The sequence below is a fragment of the Genypterus blacodes genome, unplaced genomic scaffold (genome assembly GCF_046128005.1).
Source record: "Genypterus blacodes isolate CSIRO-AG114 ecotype Tasmania unplaced genomic scaffold, CSIRO-AGI_Gbla_v1 ptg000564l_1, whole genome shotgun sequence".
Classification (NCBI taxonomy): domain Eukaryota; kingdom Metazoa; phylum Chordata; class Actinopteri; order Ophidiiformes; family Ophidiidae; genus Genypterus; species Genypterus blacodes.
Window position 1 is genome coordinate 17501 of NW_027467303.1, and position 21003 is coordinate 38503.

Here is a 21003-nt window from a genome sequence, read left to right on the forward strand (position 1 = left end):
TCTCAGTCACACGCTACTTTGATTGGGATCATTTCAGATTTCAGCTCAGCTCAGCCTCCTTACATGATTTCGTTGTGCATCTCTTTCTGGTAGCGTCTCTTATTGCAGCAGCAGATCAGGAGCCAGATGAGCAGAAGGAGGAGCAGCAGCAGCAGCAGAGCGCCGATCACAGCCCCGGCTATGATCCCTGCTTTGTTGGGGGCTGGAGGAGTGGAAATGAGGTTTAGAAAAGAAACACCAGCACCAAACATCAGGTTTACATGCAATATTGGACAGGAAAGGTCAAGGACACAAAGTATGGCTCAATGTTTGGAGATGATGTTGGAGGTTTCCAGACCTAGGTGAACCCAATCCAGCTCCTTCCTCCCTCACCTGGTATTCCAAGTAGCTCTCAGGTTATGTGGCCACCAGGTGAGAGCTATGGATTGAGGCACAGAGACCTGCTGGGTTGGGCTCCACATTAAAGTCCTCCTGTGTTCGATTATGTGAAGGAACTTTACTGAAATGATTTTCTGCTTCAAAACAAGATGATTTGTGTTCCAATTTGGATGAAGTGTGAGCAGGATGTGTTCAGACCTGAAGCTGTAATGAGTTTCAGTGGAGATGTGATCAGATATAGATTCCTCAGACAGTTCAGCTCAGACCACAGTACAGGAAGTAAGATACTACGCTCGTGTATCCATGTGTTTGAGGGTAGTATTAGCGCCAGCGCCCCTGAAGCTGATTACTCACGGTTGTAAGCGTGCAGTGTGTATTTGCATTGTGCTTTGCCGACAGCATTTTGCACTTCACACACGTAATTCCCCACATAGCTGTCGGAGTGGTTCCTTATCAGCAGCTCCCCGGTCTGCGGGTCTGAATGACAGAACAGACACATTACATAGTGATGTGATGTGATGCTGCACACAGAGACGCGTCTGTTCTCTGAAGTCGTCTCCTCACCCTGTATGGCGGTGGGCGGGGGGGGAATGGAACCCCCGCTCTCTCTCCTCCACGTGTAAGTCAAAGGAGTGGATCCCTGATGGGAATTGCAGCGCAGGGAGACTGGGCCATTTTTCTCTTCACTGCCTTCAACCCAACACTTTGGCACTGACGGGCGATCTAGAGAGGGAAACAGTCAGAGTGGACCTTTATAGAGAAGCCAGAACGTTTTGGTTCATGTTGGCAGGGTTTGAAGTGCGATTCACCCGAGGGAGGGGAAAGGGAAGGAAGCTTTCAACATTCCATCTGACAGAGAGTCACAGGTAAAAGCACAGGCTGACAGCTGAGAAACTGGTACAACAAGTCAAAACAAATTCCTCCTTACGCATCACCACCAGAGTGACTTTCCGCATGTCAACACCGGGCATCTTCTTGACTTTGCACTGGTAGGTGGCCGTGTCCAAGAGCCGGATGTCGCTGATGGAGATGGAGGCGTCTCCCAGGTTGGGGTTTGTGATGAAGTTTAACCTGTTGGACAGGCCGGCGTCGCCGTAGTGGATGGTCTTTCCCCCTGCATATGATAAGAGCTGACACACAGATTGCTTTGAGTGTCAGCAGCACGCCCTGAAAGCAGGTTTATCCACTGTGGAACCCAGCTGAGCTCAGAAAGATTGGGTATTCGTAATACTAGATTAACAACTCATCCACCCAGACCTGTTTTTCACATCGTCTCTCTCTCCTGGGAACGTCACACTCACCAGTTTGTCTTTCTGCGTCATGTCTGGGCTGACGTTGAGCCACTCGATGTCCAGCTCTCCGTTGTCTTCAGCTCCGGGGCTGTAGGTGCAGCCCAGGGTGACCTTCTCCCCCTGGGCCCTTTTGATGGTCTGTGGGCCGTCGGAGGTCACCTGCATGGCCTCCGTCACATCTATGGGAACAAATCAAATCATCTTTCTGACAACAACTCTGATGAAACCAACTTTCAGAATAACTTCTTCTGATCGCAGAAATATCAAACTCATTTCTCCAGTGCTTAAAAGTATTCAAGCTCTGGGCCAGCGTTGGTAAACAGAGAAGGAGTGCTGATCTGAGACTAATTGGCCTCTTAAGTCAAAGCGAGAACTGGAGATTTGAGGCTTTGGAGCTGGAATATTAGGGAGTATTATTGTGAAAAGCAGTTATATATTAATTTCAAAGTCTCAAGGCTCATTACTTGTTAGAAATATATTGCCAGCATAACGATCCACACTGAATACTCAATAAACATGTAAATTCTCCTTGACAAGTGGCAGCATTAGCTATGACCATATATCCTAATTATAACTGAAACCTTGACATTCATTGAAAGAAGTTGAAAGCTGAAGTCATTATGTTCTTTGTGCTTCTGTCCTTCAGCGTCTCGCTCATCACTTCAGTGTTTAACCTCCACTTTGCATCTTAATGAACCAGGCTGACAAATTATCTTTGGCCTTTTTCTGACACCACGCATGAGTAGATTCTGTTCAAGGCCCTGAAAGCACTCAAGAGCCTCGGCAACAAAAGGAGGCATTTATGAAAGCATGTAAACAACAGATGTGATGTGTAGAAGAAGAGCGAGCTTACATGGAGCAGTCACATGTTTATATGAGCCCTGTCAGGGAAATGGGACAGATTACATGGTGAGCACACACACACACACACACACACACACACACACACACACACTATTTTTCCTACCAGATGCTTTTATGATTTCATGTTTTTGATGGATTTGACAAAATATGAATATGAAGTAAATTCAAACCCCTATTGAACATTCTTAAATAATTCTCAAAGTATTCTGATAAAATAGAAAAACCCTGGAGAGAAACTACAACAAAAGCCTAGACGTCATAGAGATTTACGACATTTGGGACAACAAGGAGGAGAAAAACTGGAATTCTTAGACACACACACACACACACACACACAGTGTGTGTCACGTGTCTAGACTGTCTCGCTCAGGCAATCAACAACAAACAAAGACTCAAAACTGCTGAAACTCACTTTCACAGGTCTAAAGTTACCATCAAATGAAAACAAAACTACATTGGATTCCACAGCAAACTATTGGTTTTGGAAGGCGTTGGCTTTGTGGGACACACACACACACCCACACACACTGTTGGGTTGAGCGGGTGTGTGTGTGTATGAATGGCATGTGATCAATAGGAATGCCGTTTATTTGGATTTTGTTTAATGTCAGTTCCAGTTTTGACTTCGTTCAGGCAGTTTGATGCCTGGGACAAGTCCAGGTTAAGGGACAAGTCCAGGTTAAGGGACAAGTCCAGGTTAAGGGACAACAAAGTCTCACAGGTTAAACGTTTACCAAACCTCTGGCAGGTATTTCCTGACGCACACAGCTGCTCGACTCTTAACAAGAAGGCAACAGATACGATCAAAGCAAGAGCAGTCAAAGCTGTCACACACTCTGTCCCGTATGTACACAGTCCAGTGAACATCTACCATGTGATTGATACCCACATGCATGGAGCAGGTCAGACAGGCCGAGCCTCACACACACCGGAGCCTCACACAACACAGAGACTCGACACCATCGTCTAAAGGATCTAAGTACAGGTTAACACAGAGTGGCACTCACCTGTCTTCAGCTGGATTGTGAGGAGAAACAGCACAGCCACCTTCAGCCTCCCGCCTGTGAACACACACTCCATTCTAACCCCGGGGCCAACTGCAGAGAATCATTCACAGAAAGACTTCTCAATGACAGATCTGTACGCCGTCCTCATGTCCTGGATGTGATCTCATTCAACAGAACACATTACAACAAACTCTACAGCTTTTAAAGAGAAGGAGGACTGCAGTCTACAAAGAGAGGCACAGCAGGCCAACGTGAAGGTTAACATGTAAGAGATCAAACGCACCTTTAGAAAAGAGAAATAATCCAGTGAGAGCACTCTGTGTCTGTGTGTGTGTGTGTGTGTGTGTGGGGGGGAGCCTATTTTGCTCTCAGGTGAAACCAGCAGCAGTGACTGAGGCCACGCCCTCTCTGTCCATAGTGCATCTGGCCACTCCTAAAGCTTCCTCCTAAAGCTGCTTCTTCCTAAAGCTCACATCAAACTAAACATCTCTCCATCTGTGTCCTCACCACAGTGATTTGTTTTGGAGGACATGAACTGACTCACACAGCCGCTGACAAAGAAGCAATGTGTTCTCTACGTGTTTCAGTGTGTTTCTGTTAGCGGCGGGTCTAAGTGCAGCAGCTGGTGACATAGATTAATGATTAGCTGCCAGGGTTTGTGAGCAACTCAACAACTATGTGGCCGCGCTGCTTCTTCAACCAGGGAGGACGCCGGCATCATAACTCAACTTAGACATGTTTGTTTCTTTACTGTCAGTTCATACGCGTCTCTCTTCATCTGACGTCCTAATGTATGTTTTTATATGAGTCCATACATGTGATGACAGCCTGTGTGTGACTGAGCTTAGAGGGAGAAGCTGAGGAATTATAAATGTGGGTTTGGTTTAGATATGAAATATAGGGAAGCAGGAAATGATCCCGAATCACAAATGATGATATGACTGCCACACACACACACACACACACACACACACACACCTGCATTCCATCCCGATGTAAAAGAAGATTTGCTTTGCGCTTCATTTGAATTATGCAAACTTCAGTTCCTTGCATTATTTAAATACGACTTGTAACTTTTCTTGTTTAGCCCTGCAAGGTACTTTTCTTTCCTCCAGCGGTGACGTGCTCCACCCTCCGGTCACACCCATACAAGCACACACACATTGTTGTCACAGACACACATTCAGAGGCGCTGTGCCAACGCTCTGCTAGAGCTGCAAAACTGTGGCGCAAATACTGCAGCTGCTGCAGCCTTGGCCTCCAAATAAGGCCTTTATACCATGATTAAGCTTATCACACACATCATAAATTGCTCCAGGAGGTGCTACATGAAGCGGCACACAACTGCTTATCAGCGGTAAATGATTGAGCAAAAGAGTGAGATTGATTTGTGTTGCTGAAGCCACAATGCTTGAGTGAAACTCCACAGTGGACCACAACTCAGAGAGGGAGGAGGAGGTTTCAATGTGAAGAAGTTGGGTTGGGAGGGGAAATTATTCGGTATTGATTGTGTGAGAGTGTGTGTGATGGAGCGTGACGTAAGCCATTAGGAAACTTACAGTAAGTGCTGCGTTAATGCCATGCTGCCAATAATGTTCATTAAGGAGATGAACAAATTAGTAACGCTCAAGAGGAAGCATGATCACACAGCAGATTTAAAGCCACAGCCCCTCCTCCCCCTCCCCCTCCTCCTCATCCTCCTCACCGTAAAGCCTTCCCTCTACGTGAGTGTGTTCGTGTAAGGTCGCGTGTGTGTGTGTGTGTGTGTGAGTCTTTGCAGTACGGCTGTTTTACCAGCTGGTGCTTAATTGCCTGCCTCTCCTCCGCGGGTGGAACGAGGAGTTTCTGGCAGCAGGTGTGTCGGGACAAAGTGACGCAGGGAGACGCCAATAAAGTGGAGGAACGCCTTTCAGCAGACATGATGAATACGTTGGTGGTCACCGGGCTGAATCTGCTCTGCTCGTTGCGTTCGTCTTCGCAGCGTCGCTTTGGCCCCGGCCCGTTCTTAATCATCCCACTAAGCTTCCGGGATGAGAGGAGGCTTAAGCGCGGCTGTGTGTTGCATCCTAGAATCTGAGATAACCTCATCCATCCTCCAGATTTGGCAAAGGTAGATCTAATCACACCACGGGGTAGCAAACAAACCTCGTTGACAGATGTCCAAATTACAAGTAAACAGCCCAGCAGGGAGGCAAACAAATGACCAAAGCAGGGCGAGGAGAAGCTACAGAGAGGCGGGGACGCCAACGGTCAGGCTTTGAAATGTCAAACAGCCTGACTCACGGTGCGACAATGTCAGGGAGACAGTTAGGGACATAAATTTGTCTTTTTTAAGGTGGAACGCCACCGGGACATAAGGATGTGACTTCTGGCGGAGCGAGGCAGTCAGTCACCCCCTCAAAGAGCGACGTGAGAGGAATCCTGCCACCAGCAACACTCACACACACACACACAGTCCCAGCAATTAAAACGTCCACCCTGACAGGGAAATTGATCTTTTGTCTCCTTCGCAACAATGGCTCATTATTCACAGACATCTTGGCCATCATAAGCCCACAGTGTGCAGCCGGGGCGATGCTAGTTGTGCTGTGTGGTAATGAATACACGCGTAGCAACATTGTGCTTGCGGTTGCCAATCGTCATTCCTTTCTAATTGTTCTCTTGGTGCACGGAGAAACCGGTATGATTGCTTCTTCTTTCCAACTTTATTGTGATTTGAGCTCAGCTTGATTTTGCCGCACAGAGAACAAAAGAGCCAAATGCTACATTTCCTACCAATCTGTTTGATTCTTCTTCTCTGTAACAAAGTCAGGAAGGGCACATCCCTGCAGAATCACACGGCTGGCCGGCTTCGCCTTTGATCACTATTTTTTTCATCCGTGTTACAGTCATTAACCCTTTAAAGTGAGGCTCTGCATGTGTGGGCACCTGGGCTCCTCTGCCTGAATCCAATCTAAACTATTTATGGATCAATTCTGTTATTGTGGGTGAAGATGTCTTTATTCTTCTTCTCTGTTATTGTTAGTTGAACACTAACAGTTGAAGAGATGACAGGTGTGTGTGTTTGCCCTCAGTGTGCACATACATGATGACCTGTGGTTCCTCTGTCAAGGCTAAACCTCATAATCATTTACAAGAATCTCTTTTAAAGCGCACATAGACTGACATTTCTTATATCTTTATCAAGAAATTATAAAGTGACTACAAAGAGAATGTCTTGAATGGTTTTGGAATGTTTGGACTTGAACCCAATAGAGATGTTGTGGAATGACCTGAAGGGCGGTTAAGGTTCAGATACCAGCCGGAACTATGAAGGATTCATGCCTTTGTTCAGTTTAATCATTGAGAGGTTCATTAGTTTGTGTTTGGTCACATCTCTGTCTGTCTGTCTGTCTGTCTGTCTGTCTGTCTGTCTGTCTGTCTGTCTGTCACTGTGACTCTGCTAAAGGCTAAAGGCTACAGGCTAAAGGCTACAGGCTAAGGTTACGGCTGAGTGATGCAGAAATACAAGGACTTCACTCACTTCTTCCTAAACAGTCTAAACTATCACAGCGTGTAAATAAACTCTGAAGCTACACTCTCCTGTGCAGCTCTGCATTTACAGCCTCAGTTAAAGAAATCCCAAGGAGAAACTAGAACGCGAAGACGAGACGCAAATAGAGAGCAGAAGAGAGCAGAAGATTCACTCCAGCTTAAAAATACACCATCCTGCAGGAAGCTGAAGGGTGAGCAGGGTTACTACACAGAATAGCACCAAGGACACAGGCAGAGAGGCTTTTTGTGACAGTAAATTACTTCCCCTGTGAATGTTGGTCAGGGTTTGGACTCTTATGGGGCGTTACATCATCAGGACCAAGCCGTCCAACTGAGGATGTTTGCCAAGCCTTATCCTGCCTGCTCAGACAAAACTCTGACCAGGGAGTGAAATCAGACAGGTGCAGTTAAAGCCTGTTTGGTGGTCTGATAGACGCTCCCCCCCATCCTGCTTAGCTGAGCCTCACAGCTGAGCCTGAGCAGGCAGAGGAAACCCAGAGAGGGGATTGATTAGGTATGAACGACTCACATGTCTGTCCATCCTTTGATTCACAAGGTGCCCACCCGCCATGTAGCCCCCATACACACACACACACACACACACACACACACACACACACACACGTGTGCACCCTCCAGCTAGTTCAGCAGAGACGATGGACCCAGTAATCCAATAAATTGTGCTTCTTCTGCTAAACCCAGTGGAGCCTGGCACAGAGACAGACACGCACACACACACACTGAGAGACACGCACACACACAGAGACAGACACAGTCCACAGAGAGAAGGCCCCCAAGCCTCGCTGGGAGTGGAAACGCTACTCTGTGATAGAGAAACTTCACATCTCTGTCTCTCCCTGTCTCTCCCTGTCTCTCTCTCTCTCTCTCTCTCTCTCTCTCTCTCTCTCTCTCTCCCTCCCCCCTTTCTCCCTCTCCCCCCCCCTCTCTCTCTCTGACATTTCCCTCACCCATGCAGGACTTACAGGATCATTTGCAGTGTCAGCTCAATAAATCGTGTTTCTCTCTCATGCTGTGTTATTTCCAAAAGTAAGAATTAAGATGAATATTCCTGTAAAAACTGTCTGGCCCCCCTGCTGTGCTGAGAAGCCAGAGAAGAAGAAAAAAAACGCAGTCTGATGATTAAAACAAGCCTGATGTTTTGCTTTATTGTCTCTTGTATCGTTCATTGATAAGCAGCATCCAGCAGCAATTTCAGCGAAACAGCAACAACAGGATGAGGGGTCACATTTTCAATCTTCTGTTGTTGCCCGTGCTTGTTATTGGTTCTGAGTTATAAATGAAAGAATTTAGCTTGTTTGGATCAGAACGTGGTGGTCGATACCATGCACTAATAAAATGACTCTCTCTCTTTCTCTCTCTCTCTCTCTCTCTCTTTCTCTCTCTCTCTCTTTCTCTCTCTCTCTCTCTCACACACACACACACACACACACCTTTTCCGTAAACAAACATGAGATTTTTATACTTTTATATCAATAACTTTCCACAGCATTTATAAAACAAACTGTTAAAAATTGAGGTCGTTTTCCGTGAGCTGGAGGCGTAAACTATTCAGGAAGGTTAAAATAAGTTTTATAAGTCATATATTTACAGAAACAAAGCTCCGAACTTTATATTTGAAGTTCATTTTAACGGGGGAAGCCAATTTGATTGACGGGGGTTTAATCCAATAGCAGCGCTTCTAAGCTTCAGATCGACGCCTTGCTCGCGCCATTTGTCCAATCAGTGACGGAGACATGAGAATGGGAGGGCGATTACGTGACAGCGCCCCCATCTTGGTGGTGGTCGTTTCAGGACATTGCAAGCTTCAAAATGCCGGTAAGTTTGCTAATTTATTCAATATTTTGGCGGAGCTCTGGCCGAGAAAATGATTTGATGGTGTGTGTGTGTGTGTTTAAATGTCCGGCTGGGCAGAAAGCTGAGGTCTGAGCTCTGACCGGCTGCTCTGCTCTGTGAAGCTAAACACAGTTTAGGAGGTTTGTTTGTGTGTTTTCATACCGTGGGAAGAAAGTGGTGGATTCAGATTTATTTGCTCTTCTAAAGAAATCCAAGGCAGGAACGATATTGAAGCTTTAGCCTGATTGTGGCACTACTCTGCTCGTGTTGACGCAGTGATTCAGTGATTGTGACATGAATGCACCGCTAGGGGGCGAGATGGAGCGCATTCCTTTTCTTTCAACTCATGGAATCTCATGGTTCAGGTGTCTAGAATAATCGTGAGCGTTGCTGTGTATCTGTGATGTGTTTATAAAGAGTTATGAGCTTAAATAACAAAAGATACAGGCCAGCTTTAACATGACAGGGTAACAGGTTCAGAACAGTGATGCAACAGTGACGCAACAAGACGTCCTGACATCAACACTCAATACTATAAATACCCTTAGACAGTAAAATGTGTTAGAAAGCATCAAAGCTCAGTGCCAGGTGGTGAAGGATCAGCCTCAGCTCTGCTCATCCAGGCTGACTGGATGTTTGCAGACTTGGTCAGGCTCAGTCTAGGGAATACAGATGCTCACTGAAAACAACAAACATCCTCATTTGTAATTATGGTGCTGAATGTTCAATAACAGGGCGGTGGAAGTGAGAGAAGTCGACTCAGGCGCTCGATGTTCATGAAGATTTATGAGGGTTTGAATAAGTCGCTGTGTAAATAAACCGAGGTTACATTCACACAGCAGGGCGTTTTATAGATCATCATTGGCCTCTTCAATAATGTAAATGATGTCATAATATATGCTGCCTCATTAAAGATGTAAACAAGGACTGTTATTTAATGCATGAAGACCTGGGGCAGCGTGGAGTCCTGGGTCCTGGGTCCTGGGTTCAGATCCAGACCTGTGGTGTGTGTGTGTGTGTGTGTGTGTGTGTGTGTGTGTGTGTGTGTGTGAGAGCAGAATGATGGACACTGTCAGTGATGGCTGCCACGGTGTCGCAGTCACGGCTGCATCTAATTGTCAATCAAGCAGTGATCACGTGCTTCCCGCAGTGAGGCCCTTCAGTCACTTCATGATTTATAGTGACCTCATCAGTGTGAACTCATTCCAGGCTTTTATTTCTTCTATTTCCTGTATGAGTACGTCTCATCTGTCTCTTTGCTCTTCTCCCAAGCTTCTCTTTATGCGTGTTAGGGAGTTTTTCCTCGTCTCTCTAGTTGGGAGCTGTTGGTTTGTGGGCCTGTAAAGACTCTGAGACTCTGAGACTCTGAGACTCTGTGTGATGTGGGGAAGCATAGACACTTTACTTCACTTGGCTTCACCTCAGAAAGATGAAAAGCTGATCTGGAGTGGCCAGTGTGTGTGTGTGTGTGTGTGTACCTGTGGCTCCTAGAGGGATTCTGCTGTCCATTATTTCAATAAATGTCAATTTCTCCCATTAGACACCAATGTCAATGAAACAGATCAGGTTTGTTTACCAATGACAGATTACAGATTATTTGCAACATAATCTAATCCAATCTAATCTAATCTAACATAATCTAATTTAATCTTTGGATATATTTCCACATAAAGCATCTTCTCTCTCTCTGTGTTGTTGGTCAAACCCTAACCCACCCTCCTCTCCCTCCCTCTCCTCTCTCAGAGAGTCAGAGTGAATCCAGGCCTCAGCTCTTTGCTCTGACACACACACACACACACACACTCTTTGTGCATGACCACCCAGATTATCACGGCGTTACAGAGATGATCACATTAAGGACAGGGTGCATGAATATTAACAATTCCTGTGAGGTATTTGCATATTGCGTAACACAATAACATGGAAATCAAGCAGCTTGAACCAAAACCATGCAAACATTCTCCAAAGCTGTGATGAATTCTATTATTCCCCCAACAAAAGGAGCAATTAAGTCAACAGAAGCAAATTGTAATCAGTGGGACGCAAATGAATGAAATCACAAATTCCAGCTTCAGTAATCAGGATTATGGTGATTTGCTGTTTCCTGTTTCTGACTCGGTATAGAAGCAGGAAACACCTCTTCAGCAGAATGCAAAGTTACAGAGCTCAGTATGTAAACAAACAGAAAGGTACAGGACCTGCTGCCCTGGATACACAAACACACTCAATTATGGGAGTGGAAGAAGGAATCACATTCCAGGGATGAGGAGGGAACGACAGCTCGTCTCTCACGGTGGAGTTTGGCTCCATGTTTCCAAATTGAGGCGTTCAAAGACCCAAATAAAGCAAACAGGCAGGTGCTAATAAATGCTACGCTAAGACACATTGTGGCTCCGCTATTAGGGAATCAATATGCTCTGCACGCTCGGCTCTAATAGGGAGAACATAAAAACAACAGAGTGCCAGTAAGGTTAGCAGGTCTGACACCAGCAGCAGCAGCAGGGATGAAGGATGATGAAGAGGAGGGGACGCTCCGTCAACTCTCCTTAAAAGTGCAATGTATGGCATTCTTAAAATGAGCAGCGATCAATACCAATGACTCACAGACGACTTCTCACAGGGCCGGCTCTCCCACTGCCTCAGTCCACTACGGGGGGAACGGAGGGGTTTGGTTCTACTTCTCTTTGGCCGTTCCACCATGTAGATGTTAGGATTTCAGTTGGGAATGTTTTTTTTTTTACAGCGCAGCTCAGTGGGAAACAAATGACAACAAAGTTCAGCGAACAGTAAAATTGCCTCCAGACGTTTAACGATGACCATCCAAGTGAACCGTGGGCTCTGTTCTCTGTTCTCTGAGGACCAGGCTGTCTGGTCTCTGGGGGGCTCGGTGCTTCTCCTCCTCCAGGCCACAGCTGCAAACAAACATCCAGCATCTTTCAAGAGCCTCAACTCTCCAGCCTCGACCACAGCCATATGGGAGCTGTAGTAGGATTATAACTTAGCCGCTTCCCTTTGTTACACACAGAATGATCACTTCACTTCACTCTGCTGAAGGATTTCTGCTCTAATTATCAACTAGGCAGTGGCTAACATGTGGCGTTCTAATTCATGCCACAGTCTAAGCTCGGCCAGAGGCTTGTTGATGTCGTCTGAGCTCCTTTGTTGCCATCAGAGGTTGAAACAAGCCTAGAGAATCCTTCCAGGTGTTTTGTGAAGAACAGAAGAAGAATCTTGTACTCAGGAGAAAGTGGGGAACATCCTGTCATAACTTGTTAAAAGTGATCTAATAATGATCCAGCGCCCATTCACTCCCCTCTAACTTGTTTTCCGTCCCTTTAACAGCCCTGGGTTTGGAGTCTCTGTGGTAATAAAGACACTTTGCCTCTCTTTATCTTTATTAGGAAGTTTCGCAGCACTGGAGGCTGCTGCTGCACTAATTCTGCCATCATTCACGCAGCAGCCGAGGAGCCCAGAGCGCTCAGCCTGAGGGGCTTCGGTCGATCTGTGGAGACCAGACACATACAACATCAAAGTGCACAGTATTACTGTTTATTACTGCTTATTATTGCTTACTATTGCTTATTACATCATTTTAATTGCTACTCTGATGATACTTAGTCTAATAATAATAACATCATCACATGGGCCAAAGTTAAACGTATACAGATTCTTGCTCATTTCAATTTCTTCATTAGAATTGGTTGAACATAATAAGATGCAGTACCCAGGTATGAATCTTGGTCCTAGCACTCACACACACACACACACACACACACACACACACAGCAGCTCTACACTGACTGATGCTGCCGCTGCTCCCTTCACTTCCCCTGCAGCTCCGTCTCCATTAGAGCTGCAGCTCCACTAACACACTAACACACTAACACTACATTACTGCTGTTAGCATTACAGTCAGGACGGAGCTCACTCGCCTCTATAAGGGCAGGGCTCTGCTGGTTGAGTATTTAAAAGCTCTTTTTGTTGTGGTGCTGGAGTACAAAGTTACTCTTCTCTTCTCTGGACCAAACAGCTTGACCCACGTTGAACCTGGCTGTGTGTTCACCTCATAAATATCGTGTAAACAAACAGCGCCTGACGCCAGCGGCCCAATGAGGCTCTAACTCTCCGTCCAGACGCTTTGCCTCTGTGCTCCTGGGGTGCAGGAGTGACTTACTAAACCCCTGAGTACCTGGCCGTCTTTAAAAGGCGCTTAAAGACCAAACTCACACAGCCTCAGAGATAATGTCTACACTTTTATTTTGTAGAAGGTAAATCTCTCTCTCTCTTTCTATACCTCCTCCAGGCCCCCAGGTGCCCCTTAGCACCAACACGTCCTGTTGTTCCACAACACATTGTGGGCACTTCCTCTTATTGTTCTCTGCAGACGTCTTCCTTTCTTGTGTTGTATTTAAATAACTCATATATATATATACAGTATGCGTGTGTGTGTGTGTGTGTGTGGCTGTGGATAAAAGCGTGTGACTTAACACAGATTGAAGTAAGTCTGTGATAAAGCCTAAGTTCCAGTGGCTCATTAATCAGGGCCCAGTGCATTGTGGGTGGAACTGAGTGCAAAGAAAAACAGGTTCCAGAAATCAGCAGGAGCACTTAGGAGCGACGATGAGGCAATCAGGAATAAAAAGCTTTGTGTAAAATATGCAAGAAAGAGTTGACTTCTAAGTGAACAAATCATTAAAACTCTACAGCCTCACACAACATAACGCCTCTGGACAAATGGAACAGATTTGTTGGCCATATATGCAAATATATGATCAGAAAAAGGCTTTAAACTCCACTCTGTGTAAGAGCTCTTCATCATGTCACACTTAGGATCAGAGGGGAGGAGATCTCCACTTTTCATTCCATTATCCTCAACATTTCATTCTCTCATTCATCATATAGAAGTTAGAGACATTTCAGAATTATTGCAGATTTTTCATACATTTTCCAGCTTGATTGTTTTTTTGTCTGGGCTCAAACTGGATCAGATACAGAACTGAGTTTAATCAGAACCACAAATACAATGAAATAAAATAAATCGTTTAATAAAATTGAATAAAATTAGAACAACATAAAATAAATAAAATTAAAACAACATCAAATAAAATAAAATAAAATAAATTTAAACATCATCAAATAAAATAAATTTAAACACCAAATAAATTAAATAAAAAAAACATAATAAAATAAATAAATTTACACAACATTAAATAAATTAAATTAAATGAGATAAAATAAGATAAATTTAAACAACATTAAATAAATTAAATTAAAATGAGATAAAATAAAATAAAATAAATTTAAACAACATTAAATAAATTAAATTAAAATTAGATAAAATAAAATAAATTTAAACAACATTAAATAAATTAAATTAGAATAAGATAAAATAAGATAAGGTCAATTCAAATAAAATACATTTAAATAAATTAAATACATTTAAAAAATAAAATAAAATAAATCAAAACAAAAAATAAAATAAAATATGATATAATAATTATGATACACGTGTTACACTCTCTTGCACCTCAAAATTGAAATAGATGATTATATATCCCAGAGAATGATGTCAGGTTGCATCAGCATCAGTTTGGAGCTTCTAAAGTCTCCTGAGCTGCTGTCTTCTACCCAGCAGCCCCTCAAAGTTTATTTTTGTTCATATTAAATGAGTTTCCTCCTCACGTCTGCGGTGGATCCTCCGTGGACGCTGCCATGGCGTCTTTATTATGGGCAAAATAGTGATGTTTTATTACTCAGAAAACAACAACAAGACCGGATGCCTTTCTTATAAATCTTATACATTTAATTCTTGTCGGCTTTGCGTTGATTTCCCCAGTGCAGGGCGGGGAACAGTTGGGGAATCAGGGGAAATAAATCAAAGAAACAATGAAACAAAGAGGCTTCATCTCAGAGGAACACACACTCCATGCTCCAGAGTTGCATCATGAAGTCAGCATGTACAGTGTGTGTGTGTGTGTGTGTAGGTGTGTGTTAGACAGGGAGGATAACTGAATGTGAGTGAACAGTTTGATATGAAAGTGCTTCATTCAGCTGTGGGCAGCAGAAATTCCGGCATGGGGACAGAAAATGCTGCGACTTTGTCAAGGACAGCAGAATCACTTAGCTGCAGATTTGCTGTTTTGGCTCAATATTTATCTTTTATGTCGTCCAATCACTTCCTATTCTTAATTAACTTACAATAAATAAGAGTTAAAGTTATATGTGACACCTTCCCGCTCTGTAGTAAAGTCTAACAACAGAGCTGGAGCTTATAGAGTTTAACATAAAAGGTATTTTGGTTCCAAACTTTATGAATACTAATGAGCACCATCTGCATAATGGTGGGAGGAGGAGGAGCGGTGGCAGGGAGACAGGGAGACACACAGGCTGCCCAGACGGAATGTGTTCCATCTCGCTCTGACTACATCTCCTTTCTTGCTCTCTCGCTGAGTTTCTTGTTCTTCTTCATGAGATTAAAAAAAAGCAGGAGAGAAAAAGGAAGACAACAGTGAGAGAGCGGAATAATGGAGTCAAACCTCAGTGTGAGCGAGTCACAGCCTCAGTGTCACACTCTGAAATGGATCCTCTAGAGAGAGACAAGCACTGGATGATACAGGGTCAGGGAGAAGGAAGGAAGGAAGGAAGGAAGGAAGGAAGGAAGGAAGGAAGGAAGGAAGGAAGGAAGGAAGGAAAGAAAGAAAGAAAGAGAGAGAGAGAGAGAGAAAGAAAGAAAGAAAGAAAGAAAGAAAGAAAGAAAGAAAGAAAGAAAGAAAGAAAGTGACTCACCTGCCTGCTGAGCTCATTTTGTCCATTTTCTGACTTTTCTTGCTTGATGACTGTTGACAGAATGTTCCAGAGGATGGAGGGCAGGCGTGTGGAATAATGAAGTATGTTTAAGCGAAGCTGTGTAAGCCTCGACACAACACAAGAGTCAAGCTCAGTGTGCACGACGCCGCCTCAGATACAAAGGAAACCAAACTGCTGTGATGAAGAATCGCTTTACTCTCACCGGGATTATTCTGCTTTCTTACAATATCACCTTTGGCAAAGATTAGCAGAATGTTACAGACACACACACACACACACACACAAACACACACAGCCCCGGTGAGAGATGTAAATCAGGTTGATGCCAGTGCGAGCAGAGAAAGTTAGCTCTGACTAAAACAAAGTATTTGATGCTTTTTAGAGTTGAATTCTCTCTCAGGCGTCGTTTGAGTGATTCAGCTTTAGTTTGGCCTCCGTGGCGTTCAAGTGCCTCTCAGCCGGGCTAAAGATATTTCTCATTTCCCTGATTGTGAGTTGGTGAGCCACCTTTTCCCTCTCTGCCAGAGGAGAGAGAGAGAGAGAGAGAGAGAGAGAGAGAGAGAGAGAGAGAGAGAGGGAGTTGTTTGTGTTCCAGCTGTACTCAGTCGATGCTCTGCTCTCCCACACTTTCTCTCCCAGATAAATAAATAAGCCCCATAATGATCCACACTCCCTCTAATCAGCATTCTCCCTCCAGCAGCACGACGGGGCTGTGGGGGGAGCGGCTCTCCATCAGTCACAATATGACAAATCAAACACTAATTACAATATCTGCCAGAAAGCCATCAGCAAATCATTTGTCCTAATTATTGAACATATTTGTATTTACGCTGAGATGTTCTGTTGGACCCAAGAAGGAATTGATCTCTCACACACACACACACACACACACACACACACACACACACACACACGCACACACACACACACACACGCACACACACACACACACACACACATACCATACATCATGAGTGCTGTAAAGTAAATATATGGATATAGATTGTCCTGGCTGTGAGCCTGGAAGCTCAACCAAACCCTGAGTCATGCTCGCAGAGTGAATTATAGGAGAGTCTCTTCAGAACGACCTTTGACCCGTCAGCAGCGCCACATATGTGCAGATGAGATGAGCCAGTGTGCAACAACCTGCAGCTGTTCTGTGAGCGTCTCTCAGAGAGGAGGAGGAGGAGGAGGAGGAGGAGGAGGAGGAGGAGCTGCAGTGGATTGTTGTTTTCACCTTTTGGGGAGCTGATCTACCGGCTGCCACCAGAGCGGTTTCATCCTCCTGTCTGTCCACGTCCACACACACACACACGCACACGCGCACACGCGCACACGCGCACACACACACACACACACACACACACGCACACACGCACACGCGCACACGAGCACACACACACACACACACACACACACACACACGTCCTCTCTCTTCATTTTCTCTCTTCATGGCAAATTGGCCCAGAGAAGCTAAGAGCAGTAGGAGGACGGAGCAGGACGTGTCTGATATTTCCTTAATGGCATAAGTGCCTTGACCCAGAACATCGGCTGTTCCATGGTAACGCCGCCTTTGTTCTCTCTCTCCTTTACTGCAGAGCAGAACCAGCCGCAACAGAGAACCTGTTATTATAGGAGAGAGTGTTGAAGCGACTGAATGTGTCTCACGGACGAGCACAGACTGCTGTCATGTAAGCATCCAATCAACCAAGATGGCTGTGCTGAAAGATCTCATGTCCCAGAACGCCTACAGACCAGGCTCCTCTAGGAAACACCCACGTTTAACACAAGAGGAAGGTTTCCCACGGTTACACTGACAACACAATCTGACACAGTCCTCCTACAGCATCCAGGAGGTCCCAGGGTCTGAACCCGACCCCCTCAGGTTTATCCTCTCCATACAGAGAAGACAGAACAGAACAGAGAGAGAGAGAGAGAGAGAACACGGTGGAAAACAAGGGTGCTGATGGGAAACATGTCCGTCAGGCTCTCATGCAGCTGCAGACGTTTCAGAGAAATGTGAAGCTCCATCCCATAATACACATCAATCATCATGTAGTTTAATTGCACAGTCATCATCACATAGAATACCCCGAACCCAAAGTGTTACGTCTTTACACAAACAATGCATATTCCTAATGAAGGGGATCAGATGATGATCCGTACAAAAGTCTTTATGAAGATGAGCAGCAGTGTCCGGACGCCTCAGTCCTTCAGTGGACCTGACAGGAAGTCCTGAGATGAGGAGAGGGAGCTTCATGTGGGACCAGAACTCAATGAGATTAGAGTCTTTATTGTTATTTAAAGTGGTTGTAGTATAGCAGAGAACAGCGTCTTAAGTTAGGAGGATGAATTCATGCATAAAGTCGCAGGACTCAGAGGCTCCGCCCCCCTCTCCTGGCCGCTGTTTTTCATTGGCGTTGCTACTGGATGGAGAATGTAGAGTTGTTTCATGTGTTCTGTAGTTTTCTGTGAGGGTTAGGTGACACACACACACACACTTCATTCTTCTGACCAATCACAAGTCAGGAGTACGAAAACCAATGGATCTTACACACAAACGCACACACACACACACACACACACATACACATACATACAAAAGCATGTATGCATACACAAAGATGCACACACACACACATACACACACACAGCCACACACAGCCACACATACACACACAGCCACATATGTCAATCAAAGGTAGTGAGTAAAAAGTGGCTTTGTTTCTTCTTCTATGGCGTTCCAGTCTGACAGAGAATGCGATCCCCCCCTCCCTCCCTCCCTCCCTCCCTCCCACCTGTCTGTCTGTCTCTACTGGTCCAGTGTAACAGCTGGATCATGTGACCTGCCTGACCCCCTCACTGTCCCGTTGTCACTCAGTGCTGTAATGAGCTCTCTCTAAATATATCTCTCCATTCTCCTGCCGTCATAATTATATTGTATTCTGCCCCGGAGTGATACCTCACAACCGCAAAGTCTATCATCTCATTGGGAGCTCAGAACCAATCAATCTGCGGCACAGCTCTGTTCCCCCTGCTTAGCGAGGGGAACGGTGAGTCACTGAATGCAGGAGTGGGCAGCTCAGACTTCACACTCTATGGATCCTGAGATGGTGCAGGTGCACGGCCTGGCCTCGGTCACCAGAGAGTCCATGGTCTCAGAGTTTGAGTGGTAGCTCAGGTAGTATTCTTGCAGCTGAGAGTTCAGGTCCTGCTCCTGCTTGCGGGCCTTTTTCCTGCGCTTGTGGTTGACCGAGTGCTGCTGCAGCTGCCTCATGGTGTTGGGGTAGCGCCTCCACGAGACGTAAATAACCAGGAGGATCAATGACACTGACAGGAACAGGGCTACGCTGCCCGCAATGATTTTATGGAAAGCCATGTGTTCAAACTGTAGCTCAGGGATAAATGAGGGGGAAGGTTCAGGGGAGAAGGGCGGTGTGGAGAGCAGGGTCGTGGCCTCTGTTGTCTTTCTGTCTGTGGCTCTGGGGCGGACAGGAGGAGGAGTTAGTCGCTGTACCGGTGGATCGGGGCGACTCCAGTCTGAACCATCAGGGGGAGGCGGGGGAGCCGTGGCGTTCGCAACCGGCGCTGAAGTCAGAATATCAACAATAGCGGTTGAGAAAGAAATGGCAGCATCCACACATATGGAGTTGTTCCTGGCTACATCCGTCACCCTTTCACCCTGCAGGGACTTGGGGCTGCTGCAGATCATGCTGATGTCCTTGGCGTCCCTGAAGGTTCTGAGCCAGCCCATGAGCGGACAGATGCTGGGGCTGCAGTCCCACGAGTTACCGGCCAGGCTCACGGTAGTCAAGGAAGTCCAGGCAGCCACGGCTTCCACCGGCACGCTGCTGAGCTTGTTAGATTCAAGGTTGAGTATCTGTAAGTTTGGCATACATTGGAAAACAGCAGGGTCCAAGACTTGGATTTCATTCCCTGAAAGGTCTAATTTCAGTAGTTTGTGCCAGGTCCAAGGCATGCCCTGATTGATCGATCGGATGCGGTTCCATTGCAAGTAAAGGGCCTGGAGGTTGGTAAGGCGCGGGAAAATAAAGAAATTAATCCTGGAGAATTGATTGTGCTCTAAATGGAGCTCCTTCAACTTAAACAGCCCTAAGAATGTCGTGCGAGTGAGGCTCCTCAGGCGGTTGTACCCCAGATCAAGGAACTCCAGGCTGCGGCATTCCAGAAAGGTGCGGACAAAGATTTGTTTCAGTCCGTTAGACCGAAGATGGAGGTTCTGCAGCTTGCGCAGGCCGTAGAAATGACCGGGCTGAAGCATCTGAAGCTGATTGTAGGACAAATCCAGGTTTCTGAGGTTGGGGATGGCGCTGAATGTCTTATTGTGCAGATGGCTGATTTTGTTGGAGCTGAGGATGAGCTCTTTGAGCCGCCGCACGCCGTGGAAGGCTAAGGCGTCCACGGCGTTGACGGAGTTGTGGTCCAGGTAGAGCCAGATGAGCTGGTTGAGATGAGCAAACTGGTAGGGCAGCAGCACCAGCAGGTTGTTGTAGCGCAGAGAAAGACCTTGGCATCCTGCGGTGAGGTTCTCTGGGATGTCTTGGAAGATGCCAGACTCGCAATAAACAATCTTTCCCTCACAGCGACAACTCATGGGGCACATCCTCTCCCCCTCGCTGAGCAGCAGCAGAGACGCTGCCTGCAGAAGAAGACAAGATAACCTCCAATCCAACATCCAAGAACCTGTTGGGGGGGGAAAAGGTGGGGGAGAGCAAATCAAAAGACCGACTTATGCTGAGAGAGATAGAAAGAAGAGAGGAAGGGAGGAGGGTGTGTGGGCTGTGTGTGTGTGTGTGGGTGCGTGGGGGGATGTGTGTGTGTGTGTGTGTGTGTGTGGGGGGGGGGGGGGGTCGTTGTATAAACAGAAGCTGGAGCAGCTTGAGGTCTGATGTCTCATTTGTATGAAGACAATACAGACTGATGCTAAGCTCTGTTTATGTTTATCTGACATTTAAGATTTGCAGAAAATTAACAATAATCTAGTGCAATTCCTGTTCAAACATGAGGAGCAGAACACATCAGCTGTAGGTGGAAGTATTCAACCTGCATACCCTGAGTAGATCCGTGTGTCTGAGCAGATAGAAGTGAGACAGTAAGCAGAGGAAGAGGAGCACTCACCCATGGTGATGAAGGGAGCAGTAATCCTGTGGAATAAAGGATGAAGAGCACATTAAACTAAGCTCCTCATCCTCACATACGCTGAGCCTCACTCCCGTCTTCAATTAGGGGAGAAAATCGAATTACTT

The 21003-nt window shown here is 45.8% G+C and overlaps 1 protein-coding gene and 1 pseudogene across 1 annotated transcript in view; both read right to left on the reverse strand.

The window, feature by feature from the left end:
- vsig8b (V-set and immunoglobulin domain containing 8b) overlaps nucleotides 1–3951 on the reverse strand; it is a 5102-nt gene extending 1151 nt beyond the window's left edge. The window contains exons 1-7 of the mRNA XM_076140322.1: nucleotides 3825–3951; nucleotides 3542–3631; nucleotides 1680–1849; nucleotides 1307–1508; nucleotides 943–1101; nucleotides 733–855; nucleotides 64–202 (exon numbers count right to left, since the gene is read on the reverse strand). Coding sequence (XP_075996437.1) covers nucleotides 64–202; nucleotides 733–855; nucleotides 943–1101; nucleotides 1307–1508; nucleotides 1680–1849; nucleotides 3542–3614 — 866 coding nt within the window. The 5' untranslated portion in view covers nucleotides 3615–3631; nucleotides 3825–3951. The remainder of the gene's footprint in view (nucleotides 1–63; nucleotides 203–732; nucleotides 856–942; nucleotides 1102–1306; nucleotides 1509–1679; nucleotides 1850–3541; nucleotides 3632–3824) is intronic.
- A 14867-nt stretch (nucleotides 3952–18818) lies between these two features.
- On the reverse strand, nucleotides 18819–20432 carry LOC142990510 (leucine-rich repeat transmembrane neuronal protein 4 pseudogene; annotated as a pseudogene).
- Between the last annotated feature and the right edge of the window lie 571 nt (nucleotides 20433–21003).